This window comes from Scyliorhinus canicula, chromosome 8 (genome assembly GCF_902713615.1).
Source record: "Scyliorhinus canicula chromosome 8, sScyCan1.1, whole genome shotgun sequence".
Classification (NCBI taxonomy): Eukaryota; Metazoa; Chordata; class Chondrichthyes; order Carcharhiniformes; family Scyliorhinidae; genus Scyliorhinus; species Scyliorhinus canicula.
Genome location: NC_052153.1, coordinates 124,246,908 through 124,266,027, shown reverse-complemented (window position 1 = coordinate 124,266,027; position 19,120 = coordinate 124,246,908). Strand labels below are relative to the sequence as shown.

The 19,120-nt window shown below is 47.0% G+C and overlaps 1 protein-coding gene across 4 annotated transcripts in view; it reads right to left on the bottom strand.

The window, feature by feature from the left end:
• The window catches only part of st8sia4 (ST8 alpha-N-acetyl-neuraminide alpha-2,8-sialyltransferase 4), a 73,731-nt gene that overhangs the window by 22,787 nt on the left and 31,824 nt on the right, over nucleotides 1–19,120 (bottom strand). For all 4 annotated transcript variants that reach the window (XR_005461629.1, XR_005461630.1, XM_038805187.1 and 1 more), the window contains exon 4: nucleotides 14,661–14,954. Coding sequence is in view for 2 of the 4 variants with exons in the window: in XM_038805187.1 (XP_038661115.1) it covers nucleotides 14,661–14,954 (294 nt within the window). In the remaining 2 variants the exon portion in view is untranslated. The remainder of the gene's footprint in view (nucleotides 1–14,660; nucleotides 14,955–19,120) is intronic.

Genomic DNA, 19,120 nt, shown 5'->3' with positions numbered 1-19,120 from the left:
GAGGAGGGGGGGAGATTCGCAGCGTAACGAGGATGCAGATAGTGAGTGGGGGCAGAGGCCCGCCGAAACTGAGGGTGAGGCTCTTGAGGTTACATTGAAAGTCTAGGCGTAATAAGAGTGGCGCGCAGAGGTCGGGCAAAACGTAGAGTTGGAATTTTGAGTAGCCAGCGCCTCGGATTGTGAGTGTCGCGGCGGTGCGCCCCTGGATCTGGACCGAATGGGAGCCTGAAGCGAGCGAGATAGTTTGCCGCATGGGGAAAACGGGGAGCGAACAGTGTCTTACCAGGTCTGGATGTATGAAGCTCTCAGAGTCGTAGAGGCATGGCGTTTTGTACCCGTTGATTTGGACCTCTGCCATCGAATTTCGCAGATGCTTCGGGCGTGATTGGTCCAGAGTGACTGCGCTGAGTTGCGGGTAGTTCTGAGTTCGTAGTCGTACTCTATCGATGAGTTGTCCGAGCGTGGAGATGCAGGTCGGGCCCGTGGATCGCACGTGGCGGGCGGCGAGGAAGATGGCGTCCAAGATGGCGGCCCCCATGAGTCGCACGTGGCTGGCCGCGTGGTGGAGGTTTGCCAAGATGGCGGCCCCCATGGATCGCACGTGGCGGGAGGGGGCGGAGTTGGGGCATAGGCCACAGCGTTTTGGGCCCCGCGGGCCTGCGGGTGTGCGAAGCAATTATTTTGTGCCGCTGGGGAGTTGGAAGCTGGTGTAGTGGCCTTTCTGCCCGCAGCTGCTGCAGGTCGCATTGCGGGCCGGGCAGTGCTGCCGCGGGTGCTGATTCTGGCCACAGAAATGGCAGGCTGGAGCAGCATAGTGGCTGGCTGGGGCAGCATGGTGGCTGGACAGCCGCGTAGCACAGGCCTGAGGTAGTCGCTGGTCGGGGGCCCATGATTGAGTCGCGGGGTCCGTGGGAAATGGGTTAAGGCTGCGGAAGGAGACCTCCATCGTGGTAGCAGCTTCCACAGTTGTTTCTAAGTCTTGGGCTCCCTTTTACAGCAGTTGTTGGCGCACATAATTAGACCTGAGGCCCGCTACAAAAACATCGCGTATAGCAAGTTCTCTGTGTTCAGCCGCGGTAACCGCTTGATAGTTACAGTCATTTGACAAATTATTGAGTTCCTTTAAAAATTCGGCGAGTGATTCTGTAGGCCGCTGGCGGCGAGTCGTGAACACATGGCGAGCGTAAACTTCGTTAATGGGTCTTACATATATCCTATCAAGTACCGCTAGCGCTGCAGTATATGAACCGGCCGACTTTAGTTGCGTAGAGATTCTGTGGCTCACCCTCACGTGCAGTAGACTTAACTTCTGTTCCTCTGTCGTTTCGGCAGTGCTCGCTTCTGCCAGGTAGGCCTTAAAGCACCGCAGCCAGTGGGAGAAGATTTCTTTTGCCTCTGCATCCTGTGGGTCGAGTTCCAGGCATCCAGGCTTGAGGGCCGATTCCATGATCGATCTTGACTGTTCTTAAGTAGATTAAATTGATGGAACCATCAATTCACCAGACACGTGCTTTCCGATATGAACAGTGGTTTTAATCTACTTACTACAGAGCCAGCCTGTTACCCGTTGATGAACTCTCGGTGAACTGCAGGCTGACTCTGGACAAGGGTATTTATACAGCAGCACAAGGGGGAGGAGTCGTGGGCGGAGCCAAGGGTAGAGCCCTGTACAAACTCTAGAGCATTCCCAGAGCTACTCCCCCTAGTTGTCGGATAACGCTATTGCGCTTACAAAGATACAGTGTGAATTACCAAGTTACATTCACCACACCATTGTAGGAAGCTCTCAAGGTCAGCTGTGAGATCCGCAACTATGTCAGACGAGGCTGCTTCCTCTGTTGGTGGTCTGAATTTGCACTGCTCTTAGCAATGGATTATGTTCTCACTTGTAGCAACAAGTTCCACGACTCCTGTTCATACTAGTCTTTCTAGTTCTTCTTCAACTTTTGGCCTGATGGCGTATTGTATGGTTAAAACATTGATACATTTGGGTATGCTTTCCAGCTTGATTTTTAGATGTACCACAGAACCTTCAAACACCTTTCCATACTTTATTTGATGTTGTTGCAAGTTGTTCTTTGAATCCATTAGTTGATTTACTGTTTCCAAGTTTAGCCTAATCTTTGCTAACTATGCTCTGGCAAATAGAGCATGAAAATTTCCAGGTACAATATGAAGATGCAACTTCACCATCTGCACATTTGTTTCTAATTTTACCACAATGCATCCTTTTAATGTTGTAACCTCTTCAGTGTATATCCTGAGGATCACGTTTGAGGTTGCAAAGGCAGATGCTTCAGCTTTTGGTGATAAATTGCCTCAGGTATTAGCGATACTGCTGTGCCCGTACCTAATTCCATTTTAATTTCATGACCTTTGAGTTTTGGATATGCCCAAAAACATATTTGATTGTCCTGCATTGACAATAAGTCTACCTTCAGCTCCTTCAGTAGCTCTATTCTGTTGTCTTTTGAGTGCCTTTTGCGTTTTGTCTACTAGCTGATTGGCACGACTAGTCTGTTTGGATGTGTTTTTCTTCCAAATTCCTAGTATAGAAGTTTTCTGAGCCCAACATGCCTTGGTGATATGGCCCTTCTTGGCAGTTCTTTCATGAATTTGTTTTACTCCAGCATTCCCCAACGAATGTCCAACCTCGTACTTTGGTGACATGGTTGCATCTTGCAGTCTTTTTCCTTAGGGTAACCATTTTGTGGATCTTTACTCCAGCCTCTATCTGTGAAACTTCTTTTATCACTAGCTAGGTTTCGTTTCACAGCAACCACGAGAGTTAAATAAATTACAGTAAGCAGCTTTGTCTGAATAGCTCCATGATGGAGTCCACAAACCAACCTATAATAAAGAGTATCATCAAGTCTTGCATCAAATTCAATATTTTGCTAACATTCTTAAAGTCGCTATGAATTGTAAAATGCTTTCACCTTCTTCCTGACAATGGCTGTTTAAAAAAAACCCTTCTGCAATCAATAATGGTCTAGGATATAAAAGTCCCTCTAGGATTTTCATTAATTCAATGTAGGACTTAACTCCTGGTTTTGCGGTGTGAACTACATTTCACACCCTACTGAGTTGAGAAATGTTGCAACCTTTAAGACCTCCAGAGTTTGATTCACTATGAGATATAATTGGAATCTTTCCTCTTATGTGTTCCAAGTCTCACAGTTTTAATCAAATGGACCCATGCCGTTCATTTTTTCCGCCATTTCAGATCCCGGCTTTGAGGGTTTATATTCAACCAACTTCCTCCCTTCTGATTCTTATGGAAAGTATGGCATTAATGGTCCCCTTTATTACAAGCAAATAGAATTTTTTTCCATTTTGTCTGACAGTAGTTTGACTTTTTTCCCGAGTAATGGTCCATGCAGAGTCAGCAGATTTCAAAATCTCCATTACCTGCAGCCCATTTAGCTTTATCATGTGGCAGGGGTCTAGGACAACTCACCGCCGCCGACTCATCGCCGCCGACTCATCGCCAGCCCAACTCATCGCCAGCCAACTCATCGCCAGCCCAACTCATCGCCAGCCAACTCATCGCCAGCCCAACTCATCGCCAGCCAACTCATCGCCAGCCCAACTCATCGCCAGCCCAATGAAAACAGTACAGACAACAGACTTCTTAACAGCGCTCTGGAGTGAATGGAATCTATTTAAACCAACAGACTTCTTAACAGCACTCTGGAGTGAATGGAATCTATTTAAACAATTTAAACCTATAGAAAATAAAGGACATTTTAACATATTTTTCAGTAAATTGACTCTATTTAAAAAGTGCCCAATATAAAAACGATTGTATTTAACCAGAGACGGATGGAAAAATGCATCTAAACTGCATTTTACCACTGGTCGGCTGAGACAGACACTCCAATACAAATCAGATACAATGAGAAATTTCTGGTTTGAGAGGTAGAATTTAATAAAGATTTCTGTCACACTGCAAGGTTTGGCGAAATACTCACGGTGCTTTGTAGAAAAAAGCTTGTCCTTACTTATGTCCATTACACAACATAATTATATGTATATTCGCACCTGCCACATATAATTTTGTGCTTTTCATCTGAATAGCTGAAATTGACAAACACCAGGGTTATGGAACATGCGAGCGACAAATGTGAAATTGATTAGGTTCAGATTTGGTCAGTTGACTGTTTACTGTAGGGCTCTATTGAAATAGACGCTGTTAATTGTAAGTTACTGTTTTTTGTATTGTGTTTTCCGTCCGTCTCTGGTTAAATACAATCGTTTTTATATTGGGCGCTTTTTAAATAGAGTCAATTTACTGAAAAATATACAGTAAACAGTCAACTGACCAAATCTGAACCTAATCAATTTCACATTTGTCGCTCGCATGTTCCATAACCCTGGTGTTTGTCAATTTCAGCTATTCAGACGAAAAGCACAAAATTATATGTGGCAGGTGCGAATATACATTGAGCAACTTTGTGAGTTGCAAAGTGCACTCTGGTACAAGTCAGCTGAGATATGGTTTCTATAGGTTTAAATTGTTTAAATAGATTCCATTCACTCCAGAGCGCTGTTAAGAAGTCTGTTGGTTTAAATAGATTCCATTCACTCCAGAGCGCTGTTAAGAAGTCTGTTGACTGTACTGTTTTTATTGGGCTGGCGATGAGTTGGGCTGGCGATGAGTTGGCTGGCGATGAGTTGGACTGGCGATGAGTTGGGCTGGCGATGAGTTGGCTGGCGATGAGTCGGCGGCGATGAGTCGGCGGTGGTGAGTCGGCGGCGATGAGTTGTCCCATTCCCTGTGGCAGCCCCTGCTCCCAGACCCCACTCACTTCAACGCAAGCACGTTTTCTCGTCTGTCAGTCTTCTTACTCACAGTTTCAGTCAAATTTTTTTAAACCTTCAACATCGGCCGCAGTGCTTTACTCGAATGTGTGTGTGTCTGGACCAGAGAATCTTCCTTTGTTCCCGATGTTTCCATTGTTTAGTCGACAAAATCCAAAGATTTTTCTTGCCTCAAACCTCATCACCAGTTTCTCTTCTGTAATATTTCTATGTTACCGCAAAGAGAAACGGTATGGAGGTGCCCACACTCTGGATTCTTTCAAAACACGATGAGGTGTTTTAATAAGAGGTGTTGCTCATACAATTGTTGTATTGTTGTTGTCATTACAGAGACCTGGTTGAGGGAAGAGCAGGCCCTTTCAAGCATCGGTTACACTTATCCTCGACCCCCTCAAAAAATCGATTCATCCTGGTTCTGGTCAGCTGAGTCCTAAACACTACCTTTAGCTGAATCAGGCTCAGCCTCAAACAGGATGATATAGCATTTATCCTGCAAAGGGACTCACTCCACACCTCCTCCTCCAAAATAGGTCCTAGCTCCTCTTCCCACCTGGCCTTCATCTCATCCTCCAAAACTTGCTCTTCTCCCATAATCCATCTATAAATCCCAAACATGCAGCCCTCCTTAGACCATACACACGAGAGTAACCTTTCCAGCAAGGTGGACGGTGGTGCCTCCGGGAAAGTCGGAAATGCTCGCCTAACAAAGTCCCGCACCTGAAAATATCTGAACCTATCTGATCTCCCAAGCTCTGCTTTCTCCTTCAACTCCTCCCAACTCGCAAACCGCCCCTCTAAAAACAAATTCCTCCTCCTCTCTCCAGCCCCTTATATTTCCATCCCCTGATTGCAGCATCCAACCTAGTCGACTCAAATAAGTGACTCCTAGAGATTGCAGCCTCCCTTGCGAAGAACGTGGTGCTGTGGTTTGGGGATCAGGAGGTTAGTTGGGTACAGATGGAGTCTGGGTCATGTAGAGGAATGGGTCTGGAAGTTCTGGTGATGACATCCTTGCCATTTCCGTCGGCGAAATATTCTGTGAATCGGTAGTAGTCTCCACGTTAAAAGTATGGCAGCAACTACATCAAAGCCAAATTTAAAGAAGAATTGAAGACCAACTTTCAACTTTCTCAGTAAATTAACTTGTTTTTCCCTGCAAGACGAGGTCAGGTAGGCCTGAAAGATTAGCTGTTCTGGTCTACTTAAAAGAGGCAGCACAGGTTTAACAAGTTGGATGGTACATCATTGTTTTTCAGGTGGAAAGATTTTGCTATTAACCCGCAATGATTCCATTCTTCTTTAGAGAAGCAGAGGGAGGGATGTTATGTTTCTATGCTATTACATTCTTCATCTCTCCATGGTGCTCCTCAACATGTATAATAAACTTGGCTTGGAATTTTCAGCAGCAGCATTGCATGGACATGCGACAGAGTGAAAGGTCTACCTGGTCTGGTCTTACATAGGACATACAGTGCAGAAGGAGGCTATTTGGCCCATCGAGTCTGCACCGACCCACATAAGCCCTAATTTACACCCTATCGCCGTAACCCAATAATCCCTCCTAAACGTTTTGGACACAAAGGACAATTTAGCATGGTCAATCCACCTAACCCACACGTCTTTGGACTGTGGGTGGAAACCGGAGCATCGGAAGGAAACCTACGCAACACAGGGAGAACGACTTTGGTCCTGTTCCAAATCCGAGTGAGATTTCAGTGCAACACCTTTCCGTTCCATCCAGTTAACAGTGTAAGGAAATAGGTCGACCTGCCTAAAGATGGAAGACCTCACAACCACTTTCTTGATGCTCCTTTTTAAACTGGCATCTATCCCTCTTGAATTGACTGCCAATTTCTGAAATGGGAATTGTGCAGCTCAGGTATTTTATGGAGATGTACAGCTGGTGGAATTTCTGGGGAATTCTATCAGACATTACTAGAAGGGTGTTGGGACCGTGAAAGTGGGCAGGTGGGTTTCCCTTGGGAAAACATTATGGTGTCTGTGTTCCAGCTGAAGGAGGGTTGCTGTCAAAGCTTTAAGTGAAAAAATTCTGCAAGGAAAGTTTGATGCTGAAAGTGATGACTAAGCATGATGCTGGAGTGCTGTTATATTTGGATGCTTTACGCAGAAAACACTTGATCTGATTCTCATAAGAGGAACAGAGAGCAGAATCCATTGCGAACAACAAAGTGCAAATTCAGACCACCAACAAAGGAAGTGGTTTTATCTGACACTGTAGACACCTCTCTGTCTCTCCCCCCTCCTTTAACACAGTCCTTAAAACCTATCTCTCAACCAAACTTTTAGTCACTTCTCCAAATGTGTTCTTACATGGTTCAATGTCAAATTTAATTTGATAACACTCGTGTTTATCACCTTAGGATGTCAATTACATTAATGACATTATAATAAGTATAACTTATTGTTTGTTCATCTGTTGAGATCAATAGTGATAATTAGGAGCTAGCACGTGGCTAGCCATCGTAATCATGTAGGGATCAATGATAGTGTTGTTTGCATATTAGTACTGATACTTCTTAATGAGAGGCATGCCGAGTATAAATGATGGCTGTGGTTGAGGGGTCAATCATTTGATTCCTGGGTGGAGATCTTCAGGGTAGTGCCCCAGGTGCAACCATCTGCTTCTTCAATGACCATCTATACATCATCAGGGGCGAAATTCTCCCCTACCCGGCGGGGCGGGGGGTCCCGCGTAGTGGATTTCTCTGCACCTTTAGGGGCTAGGCTCCCACTCCGCCGACTGGCGCCAACGGCCTTTGGCGCCATGCTGATCGGCGTCGGGGCTGGCCGGTTGGCGTGAATCCGCTGACGTCACCACTGGTGCATGCACGGTCTCTTCCTCCTCCGCCATGGTGAAGGCTGTGGCGGCGGCGGATGAAAAAGAGTGCCCCCACGGCACAGGCCCGCCCGCCGATCGGTGGGCCCCGATTGCGGGCCAGGCCACCGTGGGGTGACGGGATCCGATCGCCCCGCGCCCCCCCCAGGACTCCGGGGCCCGCTCGCGCTGTCTGCTCCCACCGGCACAGAGGTGGTTTAAACCACGTCGGCGGGAGAGGCCTGACAGCGGCGGAACTTCGCGATTCCCGCCCCCGCCGATTCTCCAACCCTGCGGGGGGTCGGAGAATTCTGCCCCAGGTCAGAAGTGGGAATGTTTGTTGAAGATTGCACAATGTTTGGCACCATTTGTCACTCCTCAGATACTGAAGCGAATGCAGCAACACCTGGGCTGCTAAGAGGCAAGTAACATTAGGGCCACACAGGTGCCAGGCAATGACCATCTCCAACAAGAGAGAATCTACCCAACGTTTCTTGACATTCAATGACATTACCATCACTGAATCCCCCACTATCAATATCCGACGGATTACTGCTGACCAGAAACGGAACAAGATAAGCCTTGCAAATAATGTGGCTACAACAGCAGGTCAAAGGGTGGGAATTCTGCAGAGGTTAACACACCTCCAGACTCCCCTAAGCCTCTCGTTGACAAGGCATAGGAAAGGAGTGTGATGGAATACTCTCCATTTGCCTGGTTAAATGTAGTTCCAAAAACAATCAAGAAATGAGACACTACCCAGGACAAAGTCATACACCTGATTGGCACCCTATCCAATATTCACTTACTCCACCACTGATGCACAGTGGCAGAAGTGTGTACCATTTATTAGATGCATTGCATGAACACACCAAGGCTCCTCAGAGAGCACCTTCCTCTGCCACCTAGAAAGACAGGGTCAGCAGATGCATGGGAACACCACCACCTGCAAGTTTGCCTCCAAGCCACACACCATCCTGAATTGTAACCATATCACCGTTCCTTCACTGCGCTGGGTCAAAGTCCTGGAACTTCTTCCCTCACAGAACTGTGGGTGCTCCTACAAAATATAGACTATAGCGATTCAAAAATGCAGCTTCTTCCCAATGACAATCAGGAATGGGCAATAAATGCTCGTGCAGAATCCGTACAAAGTAGCACACATAAACGGCAGGTAGAAAATACTGAACATATGTTTATTAGCAATATAACACGTCTCCACTCCCCTAAGGGTCTCCTTCTCCAACCTGCGCCCAGGTCGGGAGTTTTTTACAAGTGCGGGCTCGACTTGCTAAAGGGGAAGCCCGGCCCCGTTACTGGGGATATTTATATTCTATCGAGGTCACGGGAAACTGGATGGTCCTTATCCCTTGACCTCCATGGGGGTTATAACACCTAGTCTAGCCTGTGACACCCACATCCCACGAATGACTAAATAAAAAATTGCCATAATCTTTTAATTTTTTATGTGGTTGTGTCTGAAGTTTGAATGTTATTGAATTGTTCTTGAACTGACATTCAGTGGTTTCATAATCTTTTTTGCTTTGTGCTTTTTCACGCTTAAATATTATTGGGAAAAGGTTTTCCAACATAACTTATTTTAGTTTCTTGGTATCCTTCAGGCTTCCTGTGAAACTTGCAAATAAGCTTGGGCTGTGATATGATATTTGTTGTGCATTGTTAAGAATTCAAAACTACATGTGTTTCGGAACTATCGATGTGAACAACTAAATTATTAATGTGCCACTTTATCTCCCAAAGAATGTTTTTATGAGCAATATCTTTCATTCCCCAGTGTTCCATTTTAGTAGGTCTGTCTGTCATGGTGTTGCTCATGGGCAATCAGTAACCTGGATTGTGGTTCCATGTATGTTTATTGTGGTTATTCTTAAGCCAAAACACATTGGTGGTTTGTTCTAATGTAACAATATATCCTGACTGGCATGAAGATATTACTTGTATATTGGTAGCATCATGTCTAAGTTATTAGACTTGTAATCCTGATATCTGGGCCAATAATTCAGAGAAAGTGAACATGCAGATCCATCCACAGCAGTTTAAGAATGCAATCACAAAAGAAAGTCTGAAGATAAAAAGTGACCGTGAAGTTGTTGGATTGTCACAAAGGATAGCTGATTCACCGTTTTTTTAAAAATAAATTGAGAGTACCCAATTCATTTTTTCCCAATTAAGGGGCAATTTAGCGTGGCCAATCCACCTATCCTGTACACCTTTGGGTTGTGGGGGCAAAACCCACGCAAACACGGGGAGAATGTGCAAACTTCCATACGGACAGTGACCCAGAGCCGGGATCAAACCTGGGACCTCGGCGCCATGAGGCAGCAATGCTAACCACTGCGCCAACGTGCTGCCCTCTATTCACTGCATTTTGTTTTAGGGAATGGAAACCTGCTGCCCTAAACTGGTCTGGCCTATGTATGATTCGAGTCTAACATCAATGTGCTTGACAACTACAAAAGCAAATACTGTGGATGCTGTAAAGCTGAAACAAAGGAGAAAATGCTGGAAATATTCAGCAGGTCAGGCAGCATCTGTGGAAAGAGTTAACTTGCACGTAAATTACTTTCATCAGTAGTCTTGATGGAGGTTCTGATGAGAGGTCTTGGACGCAATAGTTAACTCTCTTTCATCTTCTAGAGATGCTGACAATTCGGCCAAGTATTTCCAGCATTCATGACTGTCCTCTGAAATGTTGTGTCAACATCATCTTAACAGCACTTGCTGAACATTCCTGAGTGTACTGCTAGATTCACGAACAATAAGTTTAAAATAATCAACCAAGTTTTTAACATGGCTCATATAAGCTTGCTACAAGTGACGTACATTCATATGCAGGGACCTCTTTGCCTTGTTTGAATTATCCAGTAGCATGTGGAGCCTATAGTTAGTTCCTTGTTTTTTTTTTAACATGGCAAGGCATCGGCCAATCAGAATCAACTTGTTAACTGAGGAGTTCCTCAGGGTAGTGTCCTCAATCCAAACATCTTGACCTGCTTCATCAATGACCTTCCTTGCATCGTAAGGTCAGAAGTTGGGATGTTTTCTGATGACTGCACAGTGTTCAGCATCATTAGGCGATTGAAACTGAAGCAGTCTGTGTCCATATGCAGCAAGGTGTGGGCAATATCCAGGCTTGGGCTGACAAGTGGCAAGTAACTTTCACGCCTCACAAACCAGGAAGTGACCATCTCCAACAAGAGAATTTAACCACTGCTTCACAACATTCAACGGCATTACCATCACTGAATTCCCCACTAACAACATTCCGAAGGATTACCATTGACCAGGAACTGAACTGGACCAGCCAAATAAATACTGTGGCTACCAGAGCAGGTCAGAGGCTGGGGATTTTGCAACAAATAACTCACTTCCTGACATCCCAAAGCCTCTCTATTACCTACAAGGCACAAGTCGGGCATGTGATGAATACTCTCCTCTTATCTGGATGTGTGTCGCTCCAAAATCACTCAAGAAGCTTGACACCACCCACGACAAAGCAGCCTGCTTGATTGGCACTCCAACCACCACCTTCAACATTCACTCCTTCCACCAATAATGCACAGTGGTAGCAGTGTGTACCCTTTACAAGATGCACTGCTGAAACTCACTAAGGCTCTTTTGACAACAGCACTGAAACCAGCAACCTTTACCACCGAGAAGGACAAAGACATCAGGTGCATAGGAACACCATCAACTTCCCCTCGGAGTTCCCCTCCAAGCCACACATCATCCTGACTTGCAACTATATCACCTTCAATGTCACTGGATAAAAATCCTGGAAATCCCTCCCTAACAACACTGTTGATGTGCCCACAACTGGACTGCAGCAGTTCATGAAGGCGAATCACAATCACCTTCTCAAGGAAAATTAGGGATAGGCAACAAATGCAGCATAGCCAGCAATGCTCATATCCCATGAACAATTGAACTTTTACAAAGCACCCTTACCTCTTGCAGCATAAATTGTTGTGATTGTTGGAAGTGTGGCATTCTTGCATTTGTCCTGATGTGACAAGGCAAAAAGCTTTGGCAGCGTGTTTGTCTTTGCAGCAATATTCAACTTCTGTGGTGTTGGATGAGATCTACCGACTGTTCATGCAGGCTGGATCTTCTGGTGCCACCCCCCCACTGTGGGGTGGATTCAATGGGAAATATCATTGACAGTGGTAGGACCAGGAGATCTTGGCCGGGATTCTCCGAGCCCGCAACAGGTCAGAGAATCGCTGGAGGGGGCACAAGAATCCCACCACGCCACGCCGACGCCAGGCCGCCGATTCTTCAGGGCCTCCATGGGGTTCAGGCCCGTGATCGGAGGCTTCCGATCAGCAGGCAGCCACCATCTGGAGGGGGCCTACCTCCCTCCGAGCAGGCCCACTGTTCGTCACCGACATGTTGCTCCGCGCCGGCACGGAGAAGGCAACCACACGCATGTGCCGGTGAGGAGACAGCAGTCGCGTGCATGCGCAGACCTGTCCTGGCCGTGGCGCGCATGTGGGGACCCGCGCTGGCCATGCAGGGCCGGCTTTCGGCGCTGGAGCAGCGCACAGCACTCCGACGGCGTTCTAGCCCGCTGCAATCCAGGGAATAACTGGGCCAGGAGACCCGTTGACGCCGGCATACACCACTCCGGTGCTTATGCCGCCATCAACACTTGCCCGGGATTTCGGAGAATCCCGGCCCTTGTTGCCGGTCAACAGCAAGCCATCTCCAGCCACCGGAAACATGCCTCGGGGATGTCAGAGAATATTGCCCAACCTTTTTCTCCAATGCCTTCACATCCTTCCTCAAGTATGGTGCCCAGAATTGGAATCCTCTGCACCTTCAGGGGCTAGGCCGGCGGCGGCGGGGTTGGCGCTGCGCCAACTGGCGCCTAAGGGCCTCCGCGGCCGGCATGAGTTGCCGCATGCGTGGGCGCACCAGCGTATTCTGACGTGATCCCAGCGTATGCGCAGGGGGGTTCTTCTCCGCACTGGCCATGGCGGACCATTACAGCGGCCGGTGCGAAGGGAAAGAGTGCTCCCACGGCACAGGCCCGCCCGCAGATCAGTGGGCCCTGATCGTAGGCCAGGCCACTGTGCCCCCCCCCCCCCCCCCCGGGCCAGATTCCCCCGTGTGCCCCCCGAGAACTCCGCAGGCCACCCGCAGAGCCAGGTCCTGCTAATAAGGAGCTTGTTTGATTTACGCCGGCGGGACTGGCCACAAACGGGTGGCCACTCAGCCCATCGCGGAGCGGAGAATCGCTGGGTGGGGGCCACTGCCAATGGCCCCCGACCGGCGCAACACAATTCCCGCCCCAGCCGAAATACCAGCGCCGGAGAATCCGGCAGCCGGGGTCGGGGCGGTGGGGCGGGATTCATGCCGCCTCCCCCCACCCCCTCGGGATTCTGCGGCCTGGCCGGGGGAGGGGGGGGTCGGAGAATCCCGCCCCACATTACTATATCCAACTGTTACCTCATCAGAAAACGCAATTAATTCGATCAAAACAAATTTTGCCTTTGTCTGGACAATAGTTGAACAACATGGATCATGATCACAACTGCGTTATTTGGAAAATGCATACAATGATCACGTTGCACCATTTATAGTTCATACAGCAGAATTAAATTTTGGAATGGTGTCTAATTTGTCAAACATTACAAATGTTTCTGCTTCATAATACTATAGTGGTCTGATATTCAACCTGCATCTAAGCTGTCAACATTTTCTAGCACCTAGTTCATTTATAAATACCATCAATGTATCCTTACAAATAAGCAGTTAAACGGGAAACTGCATTCCAATGAGTTACCTTGCTGTCCCTCAAGATTGGAAAAAGAAGATTTTTGCCTATTTTCTGGATTCTCTGTTTTATGTTTTACAGGTAGTATGGGAATGGAAGTTTTGTACAGAAGTTCCCCATATCAAAGGTCATGTCTCCCCAAAGAGTGGAACGAAAACTATGGGTTGAATGACGGAAACCTGCTGCTATTCAGCAATTTTAAAGTATAAAGTGTATAAAGATAACGAGTCATCGTTGAGAAAAAGTACGCAAGTATCTTCCCTCATCTCATTTAGGGACTTTAAGGGAATTTTGTCCAACATACTTCCTCATTGAACCAAATAACTTTCTGAAAAACATTTCAAAAAACAAATACAGGCAGATAGACAAAATAATTATCAGGAACCATGCGGCCTTTGAAACCCAATTATGTAGAAAACATTTATTTATTTATATTATTTGAGATAGGGATATATTTATTACTTATACCACAACTATTTTTAATGTCAGTTAGGATTATATGCAAACTAAGTTCATTTCTAATCCATACATCTTCATGGAGGCAGACATTCATCAGGCATAACTGTATGGTGGAGTGGTGTATGGCTATTAACTTTTCATAGTAATCTTCTAACTTTCACTGCCTCTGAACATAGTTGATAAATGAGTTTATGGTCAGGAAAGTTTCCAATTGCAGAAAATTTTAATTATGTTATCAATCATAAGCCCTTTGCCCACTATTTCACCGAGAATGGATTCGTTTTTGTGCATTATTCAAAATAATGCCAGGTTCCAATCAGAGTTTCCTTAACGTCATCTATTCTTTATCTCATTTGATGTTGGGAATGCTACTGATCGACCCTTTTCAATTCAAGAACTATATATAGAGGATGATTGGTTTGAATGGAGGTGATATATTATTTATATTGCATAGGTCAAGCAGGCCTTATATGGTAAAACTTTGCAAGATTCCAGCCCTTATTAATCTAAACATTAAAAAAAATGCTTGGATTATGCAAATTGTGCAGATCTGAGGAAATTTTGAGACACTTTTTGTCCCCCTAATCATTTGTCTTAAAATTGAATTCCTATTGATAGCTGAGCGTTTAAGCTTTGTGGATCAAAGTTATACATCCCTGGTCAGCAGATGTTCAAGATGCTGTCTGCTTCATGGTCTAAAGCATACAGCGAACCTAGTCTGAACCGTGGAATGATACTTACCCTCGGACAGCATGTATGAGTCGTAAGGATGGATAGGCTGTCTGAATGTTCAGTCTGTTCTTCAAGATCAGCTCGTTTACATATTCAACATGTTTCTCTCCACCTTTAACCATGAACGCGGGGATCCACAGAACACTGTCGTTCAACACTGCTAGCCTGTCGACAAATTTCTCTCTGTCTGTCTCACTTCGAAGACTTCCAAAAGCTCTTTGCACGACTGATGGATTCATTGTGACAAAATCAGATTTGAGTCCCACATCATCAGTGTATTCCACAAGGGGTGCGAGATTACACCTACAACATACAAAACAATTTTTAGCAGAAGGTTTTGTTCCCAATCAACGTATTTATTTGTATTCAGGAATAAATTACAGATTTAAACAACCAATATTCTTTCACATGAGTTCTATCATATTTTTTGTGTCAAAATTAATAGTCTGCAGATGACAATGGACTAGAAATGCATTTGCGGCGATATCTGGGTACAAAGGTCACGATTTGCGGTCTATCCACACTGGTTTGAATCGAGGTGAGTAGTAGGTTGAATTTGCATACCCAACTTATTTCCCTGATTATAACAGGCCACAAGTGGCTTCAGGCTGGTTTGGTGTGCTGATGGCAGCCTCTGCACAGGGCAAGCGACTGAATAGTGCTCTGGAGTGACCAGGCCAGGAAGCAGTCTTTCTATTTTAAAATTGCAGAGTTTCCTACCTATGGAAAACTGTGGTGCACTGCAGACATTGAAGCATTGAGGGAGAAGGAGGATGCCACACCAGGCCAGTGAAACAGCTCCCTATTTTAATGACTCTGCCCTGGATGCCAGGATCAGAGAGCTGGAAGCAACAAAGGAGGCCATGTTTCCAGAGGGAATGATGTGGAGATGCCGGGGTTGGACTCGGGTGAGCACAGTAAGAAGTCTTACAACACCAGGTTAAAGTCCAACAGATTTGTTTCGAATAACTAGCTTTCGGAGCGCTGCTCCTTCCTCAGGTGAGTGTCTTGTGTTCCTATTCCAGAGGGAATAGGAACACAAGATGAGAGGGTTTAATGCCCAGAGCGTGACACCCAAGACATAGGAGCGGCACAACTAAAAGTTTAAATACCTCATTCAGGTGGTTAAGGTGAGCAAAGTATCTGCACAAATCATCTTCCTGTTACACTGTCCAATGCACCACATCCCCATCACTCACCCAGTAGCACACCCCTTAACAAGACACTCGAGAGTCACTCCCAACATTCTTACACAGCTCAATGCTGTCCTTCACACTGCTATCCCTCACAACACTGTCCCTCACAATGCTGTCCCTCCAATGCTGTCCCTCACAATGTTACCGCTCTCTGTTGCCCCTCGCAATGCTGTCCCTCACATGCTGTCCCTCTCAATGCTGTCCCTCTCAATGTTCTCCCACTCAAAGCTGTCCCTCTCAATGCTGTCCCTCACAATGCTGTCCCTCACATGCTGTCCCTCTCAAAGCTGTCCCTCTCAATGCTGTCCCTCTCAATGCTGTCCCTCTCAATGTTCTCCCACTCAATGCTGTCCCTCACAATGCTGTCCCTCTCAACGTTCTCCCTCACAATGCTGTCCCTCTCAACGCTGTCCTTCTCAATGCTGTCCCTCTCAATGATGTCCCTCTCAATGCTGTCCCTCTTAATGCTGCCCCTCTCAATGCTGCCCCTCACAATGCTGCCCCTCACAATGCTGTCCCTCACAATGCTGTCCCTCTCAATGTTGTCCCTCACAATGCTGTCCCTCACAATGCTGTCCCTCACAATGCTGTCCCTCTCAACGTTCTCCCTCACAATGCTGTCCCTCACAATGCTGTCCCTCTCAATGCTGTCCCTCACAATACTGTCCCTCTCAATGCTGTCCCTCTCAATGCTGTCCCTCTCAATGCTGTCCCTCTCAATGCTGTCCCTCTCAATGCTGTCCCTCCCAATGCTGCCCCTCACAATGCTGTCCCTCACAATGCTGTCCCTCTCATTCACAATGCTGTCACTCTCAACGTTCTCCCTCACAATGCTGTCCCTCTCAATGCTTTCCCTCTCAATGCTGTCCCTCACAATGCTGTCCCTCACAATGCTGTCCCTCACAATGCTGTCCCTCACAATGCTGTCCCTCACAATGTTGTCCCTCACAATGCTGTCCCTCACAATGCTGTCCCTCACAATGCTGTCCCTCTCAACGTTCTTCCACTCAATGCTGTCCCTCTCAACATTCTCCCTCACAATGCTGTCCCTCGCAATGCTATCCCTCTCAATGCTGCCCCTCACATGCTGTCCCTCACAATGCTGTCCCTCTCAATGCTGTCCCTCACAATGCTTTCCCTCTCAATGCTGTCCCTCACAATGTTGTCCCTCACAATCCTGTCCCTCACAATGCTGTCCCTCACAATGCTGTCCCTCTCAATGTTCTCCCACTCAATGCTGTCCCTCACAATGCTTTCCCTCTCAACGTTCTCCCTCACAATGCTGTCCCTCACATGCTGTCCCTCTCAATGCTGTCCCTCAAGATGCTGTTCCTCACAACGTTGTCCCTCTTAACACTGTCCCTCACAACCCTGTCCCTCACAACGCTATCCCCCTCAAAGCTGTCTCTCTCATGTCCACACTGACTCTTCCCAACTTTTACAGATGCACCATAGAAAGCATCCTATCTGCTCCATCACAGCCTGGTATGGCAGCAGCTCGGTTCAAGACCGCAAGAAACTTCAGAGTCATGAACACAGCCCAGTCCATCACACAAACCTGCCTCCCATCCATTGACTCTATCTACACCTCCCACTGCCTGGGGAAAGCGGGCAGCATAATCAAAGATCCCTCCCACCCAGCTTATTCACTCTTCCAACTTTTTCCATCGGGCAGGAGAAACAAATGTCTGAGAACATGCACGGACAGATTCAAAAACAGCTTCTTCCCCGCTTTTACCAGACTCCTAAACGACCCTCTTATGGACTGAGCTAATTAATACTACACTCCTGTATGCTTCACCCGATGCCAGTGTCTATGTATTTACATTGTGGACCTTGTGTTGCTCGATTATGTATTTTCTTTTTATTTTATTTTCTTTCTCGTGTACTAAATGATATGTTTGAGCTCTCGCAGAAAAATACTTTTCACTGTACCTTGGTATATGTAACAATAAACAAATCCACCCATCCAATGCTGCCTCTCACAATGCAGTCCCTCACAATGCTGTCCCTCTCAACGTTCTCCCTCACAATGCTGTCCCTCACAATGCTGTCCCTCTCAATGCTGTCCCTCACAATGCTGTCCCTCACAATGCTGTCCCTCACAATGCTGTCCCTCTCAACGTTCTCCCACTCAATGCTGTCCCTCATAATGCTGTCCCTCTCACCGTTCTCCCTCACAATGCTGTCCCTCACAATGCTGTCCCTCACAATGCTGTCCCTCTCAATGCTGTCCCTCTCAATGCTGTCCCTCTCAACATTCTCCCACTCAATACTGTCCCTCTTAATGCTGCCCCTCACAATGTTGTCCCTCACAATGCTGTCCCTCTCTATGTTCTCCCACTCAATGCTGTCCCTCACAATGCTGTCCCTCACAACGTTCTCCCTCACAATGCTGTCCCTCTCAATGCTGTCCCTCACAATGCTATCCCTCACAATGCTGTCCCTCATAATGCTGTCCCTCTCAACGTTCTCCCACTCAGTGCTGTCCCTCTCAATGCTGTCCCTCTCAATGCTGTCCCTCACAATGCTATCCCTCTCAATGCTGTCCCTCTCAATGCTGTCCCGCTCAATGCTGTCCCTCTCAATGCTGCCCCTCACAATGCTGTCCCTCACAATGCTGTCCCTCACAATGCTGTCCCTCACAATGTTCTCCCTCACAATGCTGTCCCTCACAATGCTGTCCCTCTCAATGCTGTCCCTCTCAATGCTGTCCCTCTCAATGCTGCCCCTCACAATGCTGTCCCTCACAATGCTGTCCCTCTCAAAGCTGTCCCTCACAATGCTGTCCCTCTCAACGTTCTCCCTCACAATGCTGTCCCTCACAATGCTGTCCCTCACAATGCTGCCCCTCACAATGCTGTCCCTCACCATGCTGTCCCTCTCAACGTTCTCCCACTCAATGCTGTCCCTCACAATGCTGTCCCTCTCAACGTTCTCCCTCGCAATGCTGTCCCTCACAATGCTGTCCCTCTTAACGTTCTCCCTCTCAAGGCTGTCCCTCTCAATGCTGCCCCTCTGAACGTTCTCCCTCTCAATACTGTCCCTCACAATGCTGTCCCTCTCAACGTTCTCCCACTCAATGCTGTCCCTCACAATGCTGTCCCTCTCAACGTTCTCCCTCACAATGCTGTCCCTCTAAATGCTGTCCCTCACAATGCTGTCCCTCTCAATGCTGTCCCTCTCAACGTTCTCCCACTCAATGCTGTCCCTCACAATGCTGTCCCTCTCAACGTCTCCCTCACAATGCTGTCCCTCTAAATGCTGTCCTTC